This window comes from Trichosurus vulpecula, chromosome 3, assembly GCF_011100635.1.
Source record: "Trichosurus vulpecula isolate mTriVul1 chromosome 3, mTriVul1.pri, whole genome shotgun sequence".
Taxonomy (NCBI): Eukaryota; Metazoa; Chordata; class Mammalia; order Diprotodontia; family Phalangeridae; genus Trichosurus; species Trichosurus vulpecula.
Window position 1 is genome coordinate 35,409,977 of NC_050575.1, and position 18,362 is coordinate 35,428,338.

Genomic DNA, 18,362 nt, shown 5'->3' on the forward strand with positions numbered 1-18,362 from the left:
TAATATTCATTCTTCTCATTACTTGTTAACCAGAGAGGATTACCATCCTGAGGAACAATCAATCTTCCAAGGGCATACAAATGTTGAGTGGGTTCCATGAGGGGTCTTTGGCATTTGAGAGAGTCACTGACCCTTTTTATTATTGCTAGCATGATTAATAAAGTGATTAATTGCCCATAACTTATGTCTTTCAAACTTTTTATATGTCATAATCACAAGGATTATACATTATGACTAGGTGGGACTCATACCAGGAATGAAGAGCTAGTTCAATATTAAGACAACTATGAGCATAATTGACCATACCAACAATAAAAAGAACAAAAATCAGATGTTTATCTCAAGAGATGTAGAAAAACTTTTCACAAAATACAAAGCCCATGCCTAATAAAAACAAATGAATAATTGAACAATTGAAAAGCATAGGAATAAATGGAATTTTCCTTAAAATGATAAGTAACAGCTATCTAAAACCATCAGGGAGTATTATCTGCAATTGGAACAAGTTGGAAGCCTTCCCAATAAGATCGGAGTAAAGCAAGGATGTCAATCATCACCACAATTATTCAATATCATACTACTAATGCTAGCTATAGCAATAAGAAATGAGGAAACAAAATTATCACTTTGCCAACGATATGTTGGTACACTTAGAGAATCCTAGAGAATAAACTAAAAAACTAGCTGAAACAATTAACAACTTTAGCAGATTCGCAGGATATAAAATAAGGCCACATAAATCATCAGCATTTCTATATATTACCAACAAAATCCAGCAGAATGAGACAGAAAGAGAAGTTCCATTTAAAATAACTGCAGACAATATAAAATACTTAGGAGTCTACCTACCAAGACAAACCCAAGAACAACCCAAGGACAAACCCAAGGACAAACCCAATTACAAAACACTTTTCATGCAAATAAAAACAGATTAGAATAATCAGAAAGAATTGGAAGAAAAAGGAAAAGATTAACTTTTAGATCTATAGATATGGGAAGAATTCATGACCAAACAAATGACTGAGAAGATCACAGAGATAAATAACTTTGAGTAAATAAAATTAAAAAGTTTTTGAAAAAAAAAGACAAAGCTAATACAGATAAAATTAGAAATGAAATAGTTAGCTGAGGGAAAATTTTATTGCAAGTTTCTCTGAGAAGGGTCTCATGTCCAAAAATATTATGAATAGACTCAAATTTATTTTAAAAAGAACCATTGCCCAAAAGACAAATTAATCAAAGAATACGAATGGGCAGTTCTCTAAGGAACAAATTCAAACTATCAATAAACATATAAAAGATATTCCAAATCACTATTAGACAAACGCAAATGAAAAAGAACTTGAGGCTCCACCTCACATTTATCAGATTGGCAAAGATGACAAAAAAAATCCAAAATAACACTTATTGGAGAGGCTGAAGGAAAACAGGCATAGTAAAAAGTAAAACAGTAAAATTTAATACATTAAATTCAATAGGAAAATAGGTGGGCATAGGGAGAGAGAAGGAGGGTTTCAAGAGGGGGAAGGATCAAGGAGTGATCAAACACAAGCAAAGCAAACTCTAACATTAGCGAAAAAAAAAAACAATGATCAGGGTGGCGTGGGGGAAGAGAAGTGAGGCAGGTGAGTAGAAATAGATCGCATCAATTACAGATGACTTAGAAGAGCTAGCATTTATAAGAGTGTTTTAAGGTTTACGAAGCACTATACATGTTATCTCATTTGATCCTCAAAATATCCCTTCTTCAAATATTTTGAAAATATCTGTGATTTAGCTGTGGATCTTATCCCTACCAATACATCCCCTTCATGCCTAAGTAGAGTTTTCATAAGGATAAAAAATACATCACTTGGTGCATAACCTTTTGGTGATGAATCTCTCTTAACTTAGCTATACAAACAATTTAACAGAGCACTGAGTTACATATAATTAGTTTAGGTTTCAGTAAGCAAAACGATACAATTCTTTAAGACAACAATTGAGAATATTCTCCATTCTACATTAAGGGATTGAAGGGCTTGGAATACAATATTCCAGAGGTCAATGGAGCTAGGATTAAAACCAAGAATCACCTACCCAGCAAAACTGAGTATCATGCTCCAGGGCGAAATATGGATTTTCAATAAAATAGAGGACTTTCAAGCTTTCTCAGTGAAAAGACCAGAGCTGAATAGAAAATTTGACTTTCGAACACAAGAATCAAGAGAAGCATGAAAAGGTAAACAAGAAAGAGAAATCACATGGGACTTGCTAAAGTTGAACTGTTTTGTTCACATTCCTACATGGAAAGATGATGTGTATAATTTATGAGACCTCAGTATTAGGGCAGCTGAAGGGAATATGCATATATGTGTGTGTGTGTCTGTGTGTCTGTGTGTATTCATATGCATGTGTGTGTATGTATGTGTATATGTGTGTATATATATATAGAGAGAGAGAGATAGAGGGCACAGGGTGAGTTGAATATGAAGGGATGATATCTAAAAAAATCAAATTAAGGGATGAGAGAGGAATATATTGAGAGGGGGATGATAGAAAGGAGGGCAGATGGGGGAGGAGGTAATCAAAAACAAACACTTTTGAAAAGGGACAGGGTCAAGGGAGAAAATTCAGTAAAAGGGGATAGGTTAGGAAGGAGCAAAATATAGTTAGTTTTTCACAACATGAGTATTGTGGAAGGGTTTTACATAACGATATGCATGTGGCCTATGTTGAATTGCTTGCCTTCTTAGGGAGGGTGGGTGGGGAGGGAAGAGGGGAGAGAATTTGGAACTCAAAGTTTTAAAAACAGACATTCAAAAACAACAACAAAGAAAAAAGTTTTCGCATGCAACTAGGAAATAAGAACACAGGAAATGGGGCATAGAAATTTACCTTGCCCTGCAAGAGAAGAAGGGAAAGGGGGATGGGAGGGGAGTGGGGTGACAGATAGGAGGGCTGACTGGGGAATGGCGCAACCAGAATATACACCATCTTGGAGTGGGCGGGAGGGTAGAAATGGGGAGAAAATTTGTAATTCAAACTCTTGTGAAAATCAATGCTGAAAACTAAATATATTAAATAAATTAAATTAAAAAAAAAAACAAAAAGAAAAGTCTTTGCATGCAACTAGGAAATAAGGTACACAGGCAATGGGGTGTAGAAATTTATCTTGCCCTACAAGAAAGTAAGGGAAAAGGGGATGGGGGGGGAGTGGGGTGACAGAAGGGAGGGCTGACTGGGGAACGGGGCAACCAGAATATATGCCATCTTGAAGTGGGCAGGAGGGTAGAAACGGGGAGAAAATTTGTAATTCAAACTCTTGTGAAAATCAATGCTGAAAACTAAATATATTAAATAAATTTAAAAAAAATATTCTCTATTTCATTTATTAAAACATACTGATATTTATGGCCTCTGAAAAGTTAGAAGTTTATTTAAGAAAAGATATGGAAAAAATTAAGTACAGTTGACCTATATACACTATACTTAAGGATTACACAGAAATAGGCTGTTGCTTATATATCTAACAGACACATAAATTATTGTTTTTGTCCTGCCAGTCTCATTTTCTGCAATCCTATCAAACAGAGGTTGCCTCAAAATTAGCCAGAAGCACAGCTGGCAGTAGATGGGCAGAAAGAAACAAGAGAGAGTGAGTACTTTAGGCCAAAAACAGCTTTCCAAAGTTCCTTCTTATGTACATAACAAGTGGGAGAAATCCTACAGTGATGTAAATGCCACAGGGTGAATAACTCAGTGAATTTTGGCAGGACTCTCTCTCTCATTTGCAAAAGTCAATTTAGTTCTGGCCCATTCCCAGAAATGTAGATTGGCAATAAGATGTGTCCAGATCAGTTCTAGAATCTATTTGGGAGTGGACCTAGGAATTTGGTTCAATACAGGGTCTTCAAAACCTAAGGAGAGCAGCTTCAAAAATTCCTTAGTTTCTCAGGGTCCTTTGAATTGGGTTAACCATTTTCTGGACTAAGGTAGACCCCACTAATCCCCTAGAGCCCAGACAACTTCAGTGCAGAGTCAGAACAAGCTTTTATATGAACATGAACTATTGAAAAGAAGCAACCAGCCTCTTGCTTCTTTAATTACTCTTTAACAACTACTCTCTCTACTCTCTAGATTTTCATAACACTACATTCTTTGTTCTCTTCCTATCTGTTTGGCTGCTACTACTCAGTCTCATCTGTTGGATCATCTGCCATTTCCCACCCTCAACTGTGGGTATACTTCAGCTTCTGCTCTGAGCCTTCTGCTCTTCCCTCTCTAGTCTCTAGAGGTGATCTCATCAACTACTAGGGGTTCAATTATCTCTATGCATATAACCCCCAGCCCTGTAAATTCAGTTCTTGTCTCTCTACTGTGTTTCAGTCCCAAATGAGCAATTGCCTAATGAACATTTCAAACTTGATGTTGCATTTGAAGCATTTTTGGCACATGAATTCCTTATCTTTCCTACAAAACCCACCCCTCTTCTGAATTTCCTATTTCTATAAAACCATTCTTTTAGTCATTTAGGTTTGTAAACTTCAGAGTCATCCTTAACTCTTCACTCTCCCTCACACATACATCCAATCAGTTGTCCAGTCTTGTCAATTCTTTTTATATAGTATCTAGCATGTGTCCCCTTCTCTACACTTACACAGATAACACCCTGGCTCCTTCATCACTTCTCACCTTGACTGCTGTAACAGTTTCCTAATGAGGATACCTGCCATGGGGTTTCCAAACCATACTACATAAGTGTTGTCGCTCAAGCACAGTTTTGACCATATGACACCTTTGTTCAAGAATACCAATGGCTGCCTGTAACCTCTAGAAACAAATACTACTAACTCCTTAGGCATTTAAAGCCTTTCACAACTTGATTCCAGACTACTTCTGTAGACTTTTTATATATTGCTTCTCTTCACATACAGACTAGCCAAACTAGCCTTCTTGTTGTAACTTACAAATGGCATTTCACAACATGCCTCCACTATTTTGCACGGTCTACATCTACACACCGTGTCTGGAACATGCTTCTTCTTTCTCTCAGTCTCTTGGTATTTCTGGCTTCTATAAAGATTCAGCTCAAGTACCATCTTCTACAAGAGGATTTTCCTGCTCCCTCAAAGCTGCTCATGTACCACCTCATTATTTACCTCGCCTTTCCTCATACATGCCATAGTGTTTCCCCTGATGGAATGTAAACTCTTTCCAGACACAGACTGTTTCATTTTGGCTCCTAAACTACCAGCATCTAGCACTGTGCCTGGCCCAAAAATAGGGACCTAATTAATACTTGTTGATTAAAAGGAAAGAAACTCATTTAACAATGTGACAGAGCTAATCTGCTCCTCTATATTAAATATAAATTACAGAAAATTCTTGCCCAAAAACATTAATTTCTTGTATCTATTTTACCCTTACTGACATTATACGGCAGAATATCATAAAACATCATAAAATCATCAAAAATCTGAAGGATGATGAAGAGATACAAATGGGCAAATCTTATTATCAACAGTGACTTGTGTATTAAACAGAGTCTGTTCTATCCAGTAACACTGAAGCATCCAGGAAAACAACATTTGAACCATTCACTAAAACTAAGCCCAAGATGGTGAAGACCAAAGGTAATATGAGGGCTCCTTAACACCACCCTTCACCATCACTACACCCACAAGGAAGGGGCTACAAGAGCTCCCTTGACCCTTCCTGGGACTATATAGGGGTCCTCTTCCCCATGGAACTTACTGTCTATCCTGATCCCAATTGCTAGTGCTCTCCTTCCTCCTCAAATTACCTTCTACTTACTTCCATGCGTGAATGCTCAGTCCTCAAAGTGAATTTAATACCCCTGAAGGAAGTAACTATTTCATTTTTGTTTTAGCAAGCCCAGGGCTTAACACACAGTAGATGCTTAATGAATATTTGTTCATCAGGACCCACAAAAAGTGAAAAGACATATTCTAAAGAAAGACCTTGAGTGCACTGGACAGATATCTTGTGGATTATTTGTGGGAGGACATGAACAAGAATCCTACTGGGGAGGTGGCATGGGTGGGTTGCAATCTGCACTGATGAGAAAAGTACTCACTTTCACAATTCTGTGATTTCAAAGTATTTCAGAATTTTACATAATTATTTCCTTTACTCACCGCAAACATTTTCATTAACAATTCTTGTTGTTCTTTTATTGTCTGATTTTTAGTACTTTCTTCATATTCATAGCCATTTTCAGACAAGTAATCAAGGTGATTATGAAAGATAACTGAACGCCAAAATTGTTCCTTAAGAGAAAAAGGAAATATTTATTTATTGTAAATTAGTGATTTATTTCATTACTTCCTAGGGATATGTCAATCATTTGTCTTCAAATACTGATCTCTAATATGTGCTTTCTTGACACCTCCCTTCTACTTGTTCTTCAAAATAAAGAAACAAACAGCAGGATATCACCATATACTCCAGCTCCATATTAAACTACATCAGATTCCACTGTATTAAGTTAATGTTCTGAAAACCATACCTGCTTCACTATCAGTATTTAGCAAACAATTCTCAATGTCAGTGTTGGTGTTTTATTTTCACATACCTCCATTTGTCCTTTTTCTGTTGCAATCTGACAATAAGGAAGCTGAAAGGATAATATAGCTACAGCAGGACGTGGAAGAGTAGGAGGAAAACGAGATCCTTTACAAGGAATGCACCTGTTGACGAGGGAAAAGCCTATTACATCATTAAAACCACCAAAATATCAGTTCTCCTTTATGCCCTTAACAACGAGTATTTGATAAGTAACAGATTCTATAATATAACTCAAATTCATTTACTATTAACATTGGTTTTACATAGAAACTTGTTTGCTTTACCTACAGTAAGGCAAAGACAAGACACATTTTCACAAGTCTGAAAATGTGTCACTTTTCCTATCACCTCTTAATTAAATAGCAAACTTGCTAATAAGCTCCTAAGTGAAATCAGCTTTCTTAAAACATTTACCCAAACAAACTATTATAGGCACTTGGAGGTTCAAAAAAAGCCTAGAGCTTATACACTTCTTTAAGCCCCACTGAATTCATTTGAGAGGGTACCTCTTCTCCGGACACATTCTTTCCTGCCCTTTACTTGAAACTGTCATACCACAGGCTTCTTGGCCTCCTCAGACAATAATCTAGCGCCTTTTTGCCTAAAATAGCAATTACTGGGGGGAAAAAAACCAAATGTACCCTAGTGAAAACTCATATCCTTTCTATAAAACCATGACCTTCAATAGTTTCAGTGAATTGCACTATTGTAGAAGAGACAAAGGTCGTGGGTTTCTCTCACACTAAGAAAACAGACAGAGAGCTTGGAAGAACCGGAACATGTCAAGCATTGGGGTGACCCCAATCCCTCTTCTTGTAATGGCCTGATGAACATTTCACTTAAGGCTCTGGAAACTGAGACCTAAATATCTCTTTCCTCATTGCTCAGTCTAAAATCCTCTGACACTTGGGGCGGAGCCAAGATGGCAACTGGAAAGCAGGGACTAGCGTGAGCTCCCCGCCGAGTCCCTCCAAAAACCTATAAAAAATGGCTCTGAACCAATTCTAGAACTGCAGAACCCACAAAACAGCAGAGGGAAGCAGGGCTCCAGCCCAGGACATGCTGGATGGTCTCGGGGTAAGGTCTATTCAGCACGGAGCTGGGAGCAGAGCGGAGCAGAGCCCAGCGTGGGCCGCACGGACCAACCAGACCAGGAGCCAGGCGGAGTGTGCCCTAGCGCCCTGAATCAGTGAGCTGCGGCAGTTAGCAGACTTCTCAACCCACAAACACCAAAGACAGTGGAGAAGGTTAGTGGGAAAAGCTGCGGGAGTGGAAGGAGTTCACCATTAGGCCACCGTCCCCGGGGCTGCAGAGGTGGGGCAGCTACAGAAGTACAGCTGCAGTTGCTTCTGGCCCCAGGACCACCTGGTGGGAGGAATTAAGTGGCGGGTCAGAGAAGGAGTGAAGAGCCTGCTGAAGAACTAAGTCCAGTCCTGGTTGGGGGTTCTTGGGGAAGGAGGAGTGCTGGTGTGGCAGAGCTGGCGCATTCACCCAGGAGTGGAACATAGTTCTCTAAACTCTACAAGCAGTCATACCCCACTGAAAAACTCAAGGGTCAAGTAAGTTGGCTGGGAATATGGCCAGGCAGCAAAAACGCACCCAGATTCAGTCTCAGACTTTGGATTCTTTCTTTGGTGACAAAGAAGACCAAAATATACAGACAGAAGAAATTAAGAAAGTCAAAGAGCCTACAATAAAAGCCTCCAAGAAAAACATGAACTGGTCCCAGGTCATGGAAGAGCTCAAAAAGGATTTGGAAAAGCAAGTTAGAGAAGTTGAGGAAAAATTGGAAAGAGAAATGAGAAGGATGAGAGAAAACCATGAAAAACAAGTCAATGACTTGCTAAAGGAGACCTGAAAAAATACTGAAAAACATATCGAAGAAAATAACACCTTAAAAAATAGACTAACTCAAATGGCAAAAGAGCTCCAAAAAGCCAGAGGAGAAGAATGCCTTGAAAGGCAGAATTAGACAAATGCAAAAGGAGGTCCAAAAGACCACTGAAGTAAATACTACCTCTTAAAAATGAGACTGGAGCAAGTGGAAGCTAGTGACTTTATGAGAAATCAAGATACTATAAAACAGAACCAAAGGAATGAAAAAATGGAAGACAATGTGAAAGATCTCATTGGAAAAACCACTGACCTGAAAAATAGATCCAGGAGAGATCATTTAAAAATTATTGGACTACCTGAAAGCCATGATCAAAAAAAGAGCCTAGATATCATCTTTCAAGAAATTATCGAGGAGAACTGCCCTGATATTCTAGAGCCACAGGGCAAAATAGAAATTGAAAGAATCCATCGATCGCCTCCTCAAATAGATCCCAAAAAGAAATCTCCTAGGAATATTGTTGCCAAATTCCAGAGCTCCCAGATCAAGGAGAAAATACTGCAAGCAGCCAGAAAGAAACAATTTGAGTATTGTGGAAACACAATCAGAATAACCTAAGATCTGGCAGCTTCTACATTAAGAGATCGAAGGGCTTGGAATGCGATATTCTGGAGGTCAATGGAGCTAGGATTAAAACCAAGAATCACCTACCCAGCAAAACTGAGTATCATGCTCCAAGGCAAAATAGGGATTTTCAATAAAACAGAGGACTTTCAAGCTTTCTCAGTGAAAAGACCAGAGCTCAATAGAAAATTTGACTTTCAAACACAAGAATCAAGAGAAGCATGAAAAGGTAATCAAGAAAAAGAACAAGAAAAAGAAATTGCAAGGGACTTACTAAAGTTGAACTGTTTTGTTTACATTCCTACATGGAAAGATGATGTGTATGATTCATGAGACCTCAATATTAGGGTAGCTGAAGGGAATATGCATATATATGCTTATGTGTGTATATATATATACATATATATATACACATACATATATATGTAAGTGAATGTATATGTATGTACATATGTATGTGTATGTGTATGTGTGTGTGTGTGTATATATATATATGGAGAGAGAGAAAGAGAGAGAGAGAGAGAGGGCGGGCACAGGGTGAGTTGAAGATGAAGGGAAGATATCTAAAAGAAATAAAATCAAATTAAGGGATGAGAGAGGAATATATTGAGAGAGGGAGATAGGGAGAGATAGAATGGGGTGGATTATCTAGCATAAAGGTGGCAAGAGGAAGCAGTTCTGAGGGAGGAGGGGAGAGGACAGGTGAGGGGGGAATGAGTGAACACTGCTCTCATCAGATTTGGCCTAAGGAGGGAATACCATACATACTCAATTGGGTATCTTACCCCACAGGAAAGAAGAGGGAAGAAGATAAAAAAAAAAGGGGGGGATGATGGAGGGGAGGGCAGATGGGGGTGGAGGCAATCAAAAACAAACACTTTCAAAAGGGGACAGGGTCAAGGGAGAAAATTCAATAAAGGGGGATGGGTTGGGAAGGAGCAAAATATAGTTAGTCTTTCACAACATGAGTATTGTGGAAGGGTTATACATAATGATACACATGTGGCCCATGTTGAATTGCTTGACTTCTTAGGGAGGGTGGGTGGGAAGGGAAGAGGGGAGAGAATTTGGAACTCAAAGTTTTAAAAACAGATGTTCAAAAACAAACAAAAAAAAAAGTTTTTGCATGCAACTAGAAAATAAGATATACAGGCAATGGGGCGTAGAAATTTATCTTGCCCTACAAGAAAGGAAGGGAAAAGGGAAAAGGGAGGGCTGACTGGGGAACAGGGCAACCAGAATATACGCCTTCTTGGAGCGGGGGGAGGAAATTTGTAATTCAAACTCCTGTGAAAATCAATGCTGAAAACTAAACTTATTAAATAAAGAAGGAAAGAAAGAAAGAAAGATTTAAAATCCTCTGACACTCACCCAAGGCATTTCATAACAAACCTTGTGCCTCCATTGTAGGATTAACAATATAACATAATAAAAGTCTACTGCAAAACTCCTCAAAGTCCCCAACTGCTCTTCTGGACTAACCCATTTTATGACTCAAAGGCAATTGCAGCTGCCATGAATTCATATGAACCCATATACATCTAAATGGGTTTTGATCAGCACATTTTAGATTATCAAAAATGTTTATTATAACTAACACTAATACGGTTTATTAAGTTATAAAACATTTATTCAGCACCAAATGCTATATATTGCTTTAAGGTTTAATTACTACAGCACATTACTCTGGATTTCTCTATAGCCACTGGAAAACTATGGTACAAAAACATAAATATTTTGGGTAGATTCCCTTTTATAAGGCTATTTAAGACAAAACAACAACACAGTGGCAGAGTGTGCAACATGTTTTCCATTGGCTGAGATTTTTACTCAATTAAGCACCTGTCATGTGATGTCTTAGGTGCTGGAGATACAAAGCTAAAAGTGAAAACAGTCCCTGTCTTACAGAGGTTTATATTTTAACTCTACTTAAGTAGAAATGCCTCTTAGTAGTGAAATTTAAGACAGTATACTTGAGGGGAGAAAGTCAAATACAGTAAGAGCTAGGCTTTAAGCTATCACTATCCTCTTTGCTTTAAAACATTTTTCACAAATGACTTTAAAGTAGATCTATTAAATAATTTTTTGAAAGTAAAGCCCAATGTCAGTCAACAAGTATTTAGGAAGTGCTTACTATATGCCAAGCACTGAGGATACAAAGAAAGGCAAAAACAAAAACTAGACCCTCTTTTAAGGAGCTCATAGTAAAATGGGAGAGAAAACACGTAAAACAAGCTAACATAGGATAAACCAGAAATAATCAAAGAAGGCAGGCACTACAAAGATGAGAAAAGGTTTACAAATCTTAGCATGCTACATAAATACTAGCTATCATCATTATTATTATCTTTCTGCAGAGTAATCTGGTAATACATAACAGTAACTAAAAAACTATTCATGGCATTTGACACAATTCTACTCTACACCCCAAGAAAAAATCCAAAAGAAGCAACAAAATAAAAAAAACAAAACAGGAAAAATAAGAAAACAAAATAAGCAAAAAAGTTTGCATAAACAGGTTCACAGAAGATCTAGTTATAATAGCAAAAAAAAAATTCATGTTTTAACAAGATGGGATACTGTGTAGCTGGAATACTTCATTCAATCCACTAAAATTTGTATAAAAATGTTAATTAGAAAAAGATAAGATAGCTGTGATTCAGTATGTATATCATATTTTAAAATACAAAAATAGGTTTATTAAAGAGAAAACAATTTGAAATAGTATAAACAGTTTAACACTGATTAATTTTATATGTAGTTGGTTAAGGAGGGGTGGAGCCAAGATGTCAGTGTGAAAACAGCCTCTTACTAGAGCTCTCTCACAAATTCTGTCAGATACCTATAAAAACTGAATCTGAGCAGGTATGAGAGAGTTAGAAGCCACTAGGACACTGAGTGTGGAAAATTTCCAAGCCAGGAAAGTCCACAGGGTGAACAGGACATGTGGAGCTGCACCAGACCACACCAACACAGGAGCAGCTGCAGAACTCAGCCAGCCATCTAGGCTGGGAGAGTGCTGGGTACAAGAAACTGGTGGCAATCCGCAGGACTCTCAGCCCAGGACAGGACCCTGTCAGAGCTACAGGAGGCAGCAGCACAGTGCATGTGGCCATGAGAGCAACTACTTCTGAGGCTTGCAGCCCACAGTTTAAAGGTTCGAAACTCGCCTTCTTGAACTTCTGGGAGCCATGACGACCAGGTAAAACAGCTCTCATTTCTCCCTTGCCCACCTAGATAATAATATTCCATTGAGAGAATCCCTAAAATAGAGGAGACAGAAGTGGGGCTTCAGTAGCCAAACAGCAGGAGTTCCTGAGCCCCAGGGGGTGAAGTCAGCAAGGGTCAACACCAGGCAGGCAGAGGTGCCTTGGCACAGCCAGGGGAAGTGGCAGACACCAGTGCAGACAACAGCTGAGACCACCCAGGCTGTAGTGAAGCCCTAGGGAAGAGGAGCCTTTCAGCAGCCAAACTAGCCCTCCCCCACACTTTGTGAAACCAGAGGCCACAGCACACAAAGCCAGTAACTAGGCCCACAGTTCCCAGCACAAGAAGCTTGGGACACAGCCTCCTGAACGCCAGAAGCAGAGATCCACTTTCAAGCCCAGAAAAAGTTACCCAACATGAAGAAGCAGTCCAAAAACCCGAGGACTATTGATTCTTTTTATGGAGACAGGGAATATCAAAATACCAATTCAGAAGAGGACAACATTGACACTATACCCACACCTGAAACCTCAAAAGGGAATGTGAACTGGTCTCAAGTCCAAAAAGCATTCCTGGAAGAGCTCAAGGAGGATTTTAAAAACCAAATTAGAGAGGTAAAAGAAAAAGTGGAAAAAAAAATTCACTCATGAGATCAAATCTTTAAAAAGTAAAATTGGCAAAATGGTTAAGGAAGTTCACAATCTAATTGGAGAGAATTATGCCCTGAAAAGTAAAATTAACCAAATGGAAAAGGGATCAGAGGCTAAATGAAGAAAACAATTTGTTAAAAATTAGAATTGGGTAGAAGCTAATGACACTATGAGGCATCAAGAATCAGTCAAACAAAATCTAAAAAATGAAAAAATAGAAGAAAATGTGAAATATCTGATTGGAAAAACAACTGACCTAGAAAACGGATCCAGGAGAGACAATCTAAAAATTATTGGTTTACCATAAAGCCATGATGAAAAAAGAGCCCTGGCAGCATCTTCCAAGAAATCATCAAAGATAACCATCTGGAGGTCCTATTACCAGAGGGTAAAACAGTCATCGAAAGAATCCACTGATCACCCCCTGAAAGAGATCCCAAATTGAAAACTCCAAGGATTATTGTAGCCAAATTCCAGAATTATCAAGTTAAGGAGAAAATACTGCAAGCAGCTAGAAAGAAACAATTCAAATATCATGGAACTATAGTCAGGATCATGCATGACCTTGCAGCTTTTATATTAAAAGACCAGCGGGATTGGAATATGATATTCGGAAAGGCAAAGAGCTTTGACTACAACCAAGAATCAACTACCCAGCAAAACTGAGCATAATTTTTCAGGCAAGGAGACGGACATTCAATGAAATAAGGGAATTCCAGATCTTCCTGATGAAAAGGTCAGAGCTCAATGGAAAATTTGATCTTCAAACATAAAACTCAAGAGACATAAAAAGGTAAACGGGGCCGGGGGGAGCCCTTGTTAATCAATAAGGACAAATCGATTACATCCTTATATAGGATTATATTGTTTTTATATGTTTATATATATATACCAATACAGTTATTACCACAATTGAAAGGGATATGTATAGACTGAAGGTGTCAGTATAAAATAACTGACATAGTGATAAAAAACATAACTAAGGGGTGTAAAGGGATGGTTCTGGGAGAAGCGGTTAGGAGGTGGTAGAAAAGGGTAAATGACATCACATGAAGAGGCACAAAATCATACCATAGTAGAGAGAAAGAAGGGCAAGAGAAGAGCAGTATTTGAGCTTTACTCTCATTGGATTTGGATCAAAGAGGGAATAACATACTCTAATAAGTATAGAAACCAAACTTGTCCTACAGGCCGTAGGAGGGGAAAAGGGAAAGAAAAGGGGGAGGGGGGTAGTTAGAAGAGAGGGAAGCAGTAGCAAGGGGGAAAGGGTAAGACAAGGGAAAGAAATCAATAGTGAGGGTAAACTGAGGAAGGTGGCAGTCAAGGGCAAAACTCTTTTGAGGAGTGGAAGGGAGAAAAGAGAAATAAAAGCATAAATGGGGGCGGTGGGGGGGAATAGAGTGGGGAAGAAGACACAGATAGTAATCATAACTGTGAATGTGAATGGGATGAACTCTCCCATAAAACGGAGGTGGATAGCAGAATTGACCACAAGCCTACAATATGCTATTTACAAGAAACACATCTGAATCAGGGATACACATAGGATAAAGGTAAAAGGCTGGAACAGAATATATTGCGCTTCAGCTAAAGTCAAAAAAGCAGGGGTAGCAATCCCAATCTTAGACAAAGCAAAAGCAAAGATAGATCTAATTAAAAGACATAAGGAAGGACAATATATCCTGATAAAAGGCACCATAGACAATGAAGCAGTATCATTACTTAACATAATTGCAACAAGTGGTATAGCACACAAATTCTTAGAGAAGTTAAGGAAGAAATAGACAGCAAAACTATACTAGTGGGGAACCTCAACCTCCCCCTCTCTGAACTTCATAAATCCAACCTCAAAATTAACAAGAAAGAAGTTAAGGAGGTAAACAGAATTTTAGAAAATGCAGATATGATAGACCTCTGGAGAAGACTGAATGGGGATCAAAAGGAATATACATTTTTCTCAGCGGTACATGGCACATACTCAAAAATTGACCATGTACTAGGGCATAAAAACCTCACAATCCAGTGCAGAAAGGCAGAAACAGTCAATGCAGCCTTTTCAGATCATGATGCAATAAAAATTATTTGTAATAAAGGACCATGGAAAGATAAACCAAAAATTAATTGGAAACTAAATAATTCTAAAGAATGAGTGAGTCAAAGAACGAATCATAGAAACAATCAATAACTTTATTCAAGTGAATGACAATAATGAGAAAACATACCAAAACTTATGGGATGCACCAAAAGCACTTCTTAGGGGAAGTTTTATATCTCTAAATGCTTACATTAATAAAATAGAGAAAAAGGACATCAATGAATTGAGCATGCACCTGAAAAAGCTAGAAAAAGAACAAATTGAAAATCCTCAATTAAACACCAAATTAGAAATACTGAAAATCAAGGGAGAGAATAAAATTGAAATCAAGAAAACTATTAAACTAATAAATAAAATTAAGGACTGGTTTTTTTGAAAAAACCAACAAAACTGATAAACCTTGGGTCAATTTTATTAAAAAAAATAAAGAAGAAAATCAAATTACCAGGATCAAAGGGGGGCTGAGACAAGATGGAATTAGAATAGGCAAAGAAGAAACTAAATTATCACTTTTTGCAGATGATATGATGATTTACTTAAGAGAATCCTAAAGAATCAAGTAAAAAACTACTTGAAATAATGAAAAAATAAAAAATTTTGGCAAAGCTGCAGGATATAAAATAAACCCACACAAATTCTTGGCATTCATATATATTACTAACAAAGCCCAACAGTAAGAGATAGAAAGAGAAATTCCATTTAAAGTTACTGTAGACACTATAAAATATTTGGGAGTCTACCTGCCAAGACAGCGCAACTACCAAACACTTTTCACACAAATAAACCAGATTTAAATAAATGGAAAAACATCACTTGCTCATGGTTAGGCCAAGCTAATATAATAAAAATGACAATTTTACCTAAATTAATTTACTTGTTCAGTGCCATGCCAATCAAACTACCAAAAAATTATTTTACAGAGCTGGATCAAATAATAACAAAATTCATCTGGAAGAACAAAAAGTCCAGAATATCAAGGGAATTAATGAAAAGAAATGTCAGGAAAGGTGGTCTAGCCATACCAGATATTAAACTGTATTATAAAGCAGCAGTCATCAAAACTACTTGGTACTAGCTAACACAGTGGTGGATCAGTACAATAGGTTAGATACACAAGATGCAGTAGTCAAAGACTACAGCAATCCACTCTTTGATAAATCCAAAGAATCCAGCTTCTGGGTTAAGAATTCACTATTCCAGTTTACTTATCAGATTTCTGGAAAAGAAAAGAATTCATGACCCAACAAGAGTTAGAGAGCATTACAAAATGCAAAATGGATAATTTGGATTATGTCAAATTGAAAGGTTTTTGTACAAAAAAAGCCAATGCAACAAAAATTAGGAGGGAAGCAGAAAATTGGGAGAAAATCTTTACAACTAGTATCTCTGATAAAGGCCTCATTTCTAAAATATACAGGGAACTGAGCCAAATATATAGGAATACAAGCCATTCCCCAATTGAGAAATGGTCAAAGGATATGAACAGGCAGTTTTCAGAGGAAGAAATTAAAGCTATCTATAGGCATATGAAAAAATGCTCTAAATCACTACTGATTAGAGAAATGCAAATCAAAACAACTCTTAGATACCACATCTATCCTGTCAGATTGGCTAAAATAACAAAACAGGAAAATGATAAATGCTGGAGAGGATGTGGGAAAATTGGAACATTGTTACATTGCTGATGGAGCTGTGAGATGATCCAGTCATTTTGGAAAGTAATTTGGAACTATGCCCAAAGGGCCACAGGAATGCTCATACCCTTTGACCCAGCAATACCACTTCTAGGGTTGTATCCCAAAGAAATCACACAAGCGGGAAAAGGACCCACACGCACAAAAATATTTATAGCGGCTCTTTTTGTGGTAGCCAAGAATTGGAAATCAAAGGGATGCCCATCAATTGGGGAATGGCTGAACAAGCTGTGCTATATGAATGTAATGGAATACTATTGTCCTATAAGAAATGACGAGCAGATGGACTTCATTACAACCTGGAATGACTTATATGAACTGATGCTGAGTGAGGAGAGCAGAACCAGGAAATCATTATACACAATTACAGACACACGGTACCTGTAAGGACTAACTTTGATAGATTTGACTCCTCTCATCAATGCAAGGTTCAAACACAGCTCCAAAAGACTCATGATGGAAAAAGCTACACACATCCAGAGAAAAAATTATGGAGTCTAAATGCAGATTGAGGCAAACTTTTTGTTCTCTTTTTTTTTTTTCCTTTTTTGGTTTCATTTTTCCTTTCTCATGATTCATTCCATTGGTTATAATTCTTCCTTACAACAGGACTGTTATGTAAATAAGTTCACTGTGAAGGTATACGTAGAACCTACATTGCATTAGATGCCGTCTTAGGTGGGAGAGAGGGGAGGAGAGGGAGGGAGAGAAAATTTGCAACCCAAGAACTTGTGGAACTGAGTGCTATAAACCAAAAATTAAAAATTAATTTATTACTAAAAAAAAAACAAAAAACAAACAAAAAAATAAAGTTGCATAAGGTCCTAAAGAAAAACAAATACACTTTTAAAAGAAATATATAATTCAAAGATTTTTATAAAAACAAGAATTATTTCTTCCAACAGATATTTTAAACCAAATGTTGTACTAAATGACTCACATTATCATTGATTTTTAAAGAGGGGAAGAACTTTGAGATCACCTAGTCCAACTAACCTTCACCTTTAATGAGTGAGAAAATAAATCAAGAAAAACAAAATGAAGTCACCTTAGCAGGTTAATATAAACCTGTTATAAGACTTTGATGAGGGGACAGAGCCAAGATGGCAGCTGGAAAGCAGGGACTTGCTTAAGCTGTCCCCCAAATACCTCTAAACACCTGTAAAAAATGGCTCTGAACAAATTCTAGAGATGCAGAACCCAATGAATAGCAGATGGAAGCAGGTCTCCAGCCCATGATGGCCTGAATGGTCGCTGGGAAGGGTCTATCGCACGGTGCTGGGAGCAGAGTGCAGTCCAGCATGGGTCGTGCCAGGACACACCATACCCGGAGTCAACCAGAGCAGGACTTAGGGCCATGAATCATTGAGCTGTGGTTGTTACTAGACTTCTCAACCTACAAACACCAAAGACCACGGAGCAGGTTACTGGGTAAACTGCTAGACTGGGTCAAAGAGTGGTCCGGCCACCAGCCCTGGGGGTGGCAGAGGTGGTGCGGCGGTGGAGCTCCAGCATCAGCTGCTTCCTGAGTCCCTAGCTCACACAGTGGGAGGAATCAAGCAGCAGACCACAGCGGGAGTGCACAGCTTGCTTTGCCCTGCTTGGATCTGGTTGCAGTCCTGGTTGACAGTTCTTGGGGGAGAAAGAGTGCTGCTATGGCAGAGCTTGTGGTGACAGTGGAGTAGAAG

General features: G+C 38.1%; 1 protein-coding gene across 1 annotated transcript in view; it reads right to left on the reverse strand.

The window, feature by feature from the left end:
• Nucleotides 1-18,362, reverse strand: part of WDHD1 (WD repeat and HMG-box DNA binding protein 1) — an 88,323-nt gene that overhangs the window by 19,264 nt on the left and 50,697 nt on the right. Inside the window, 2 exon segments of the mRNA XM_036748512.1 lie at nt 6,141-6,272; nt 6,578-6,692. Of these exon segments, the coding sequence (XP_036604407.1) occupies nt 6,141-6,272; nt 6,578-6,692 (247 nt within the window).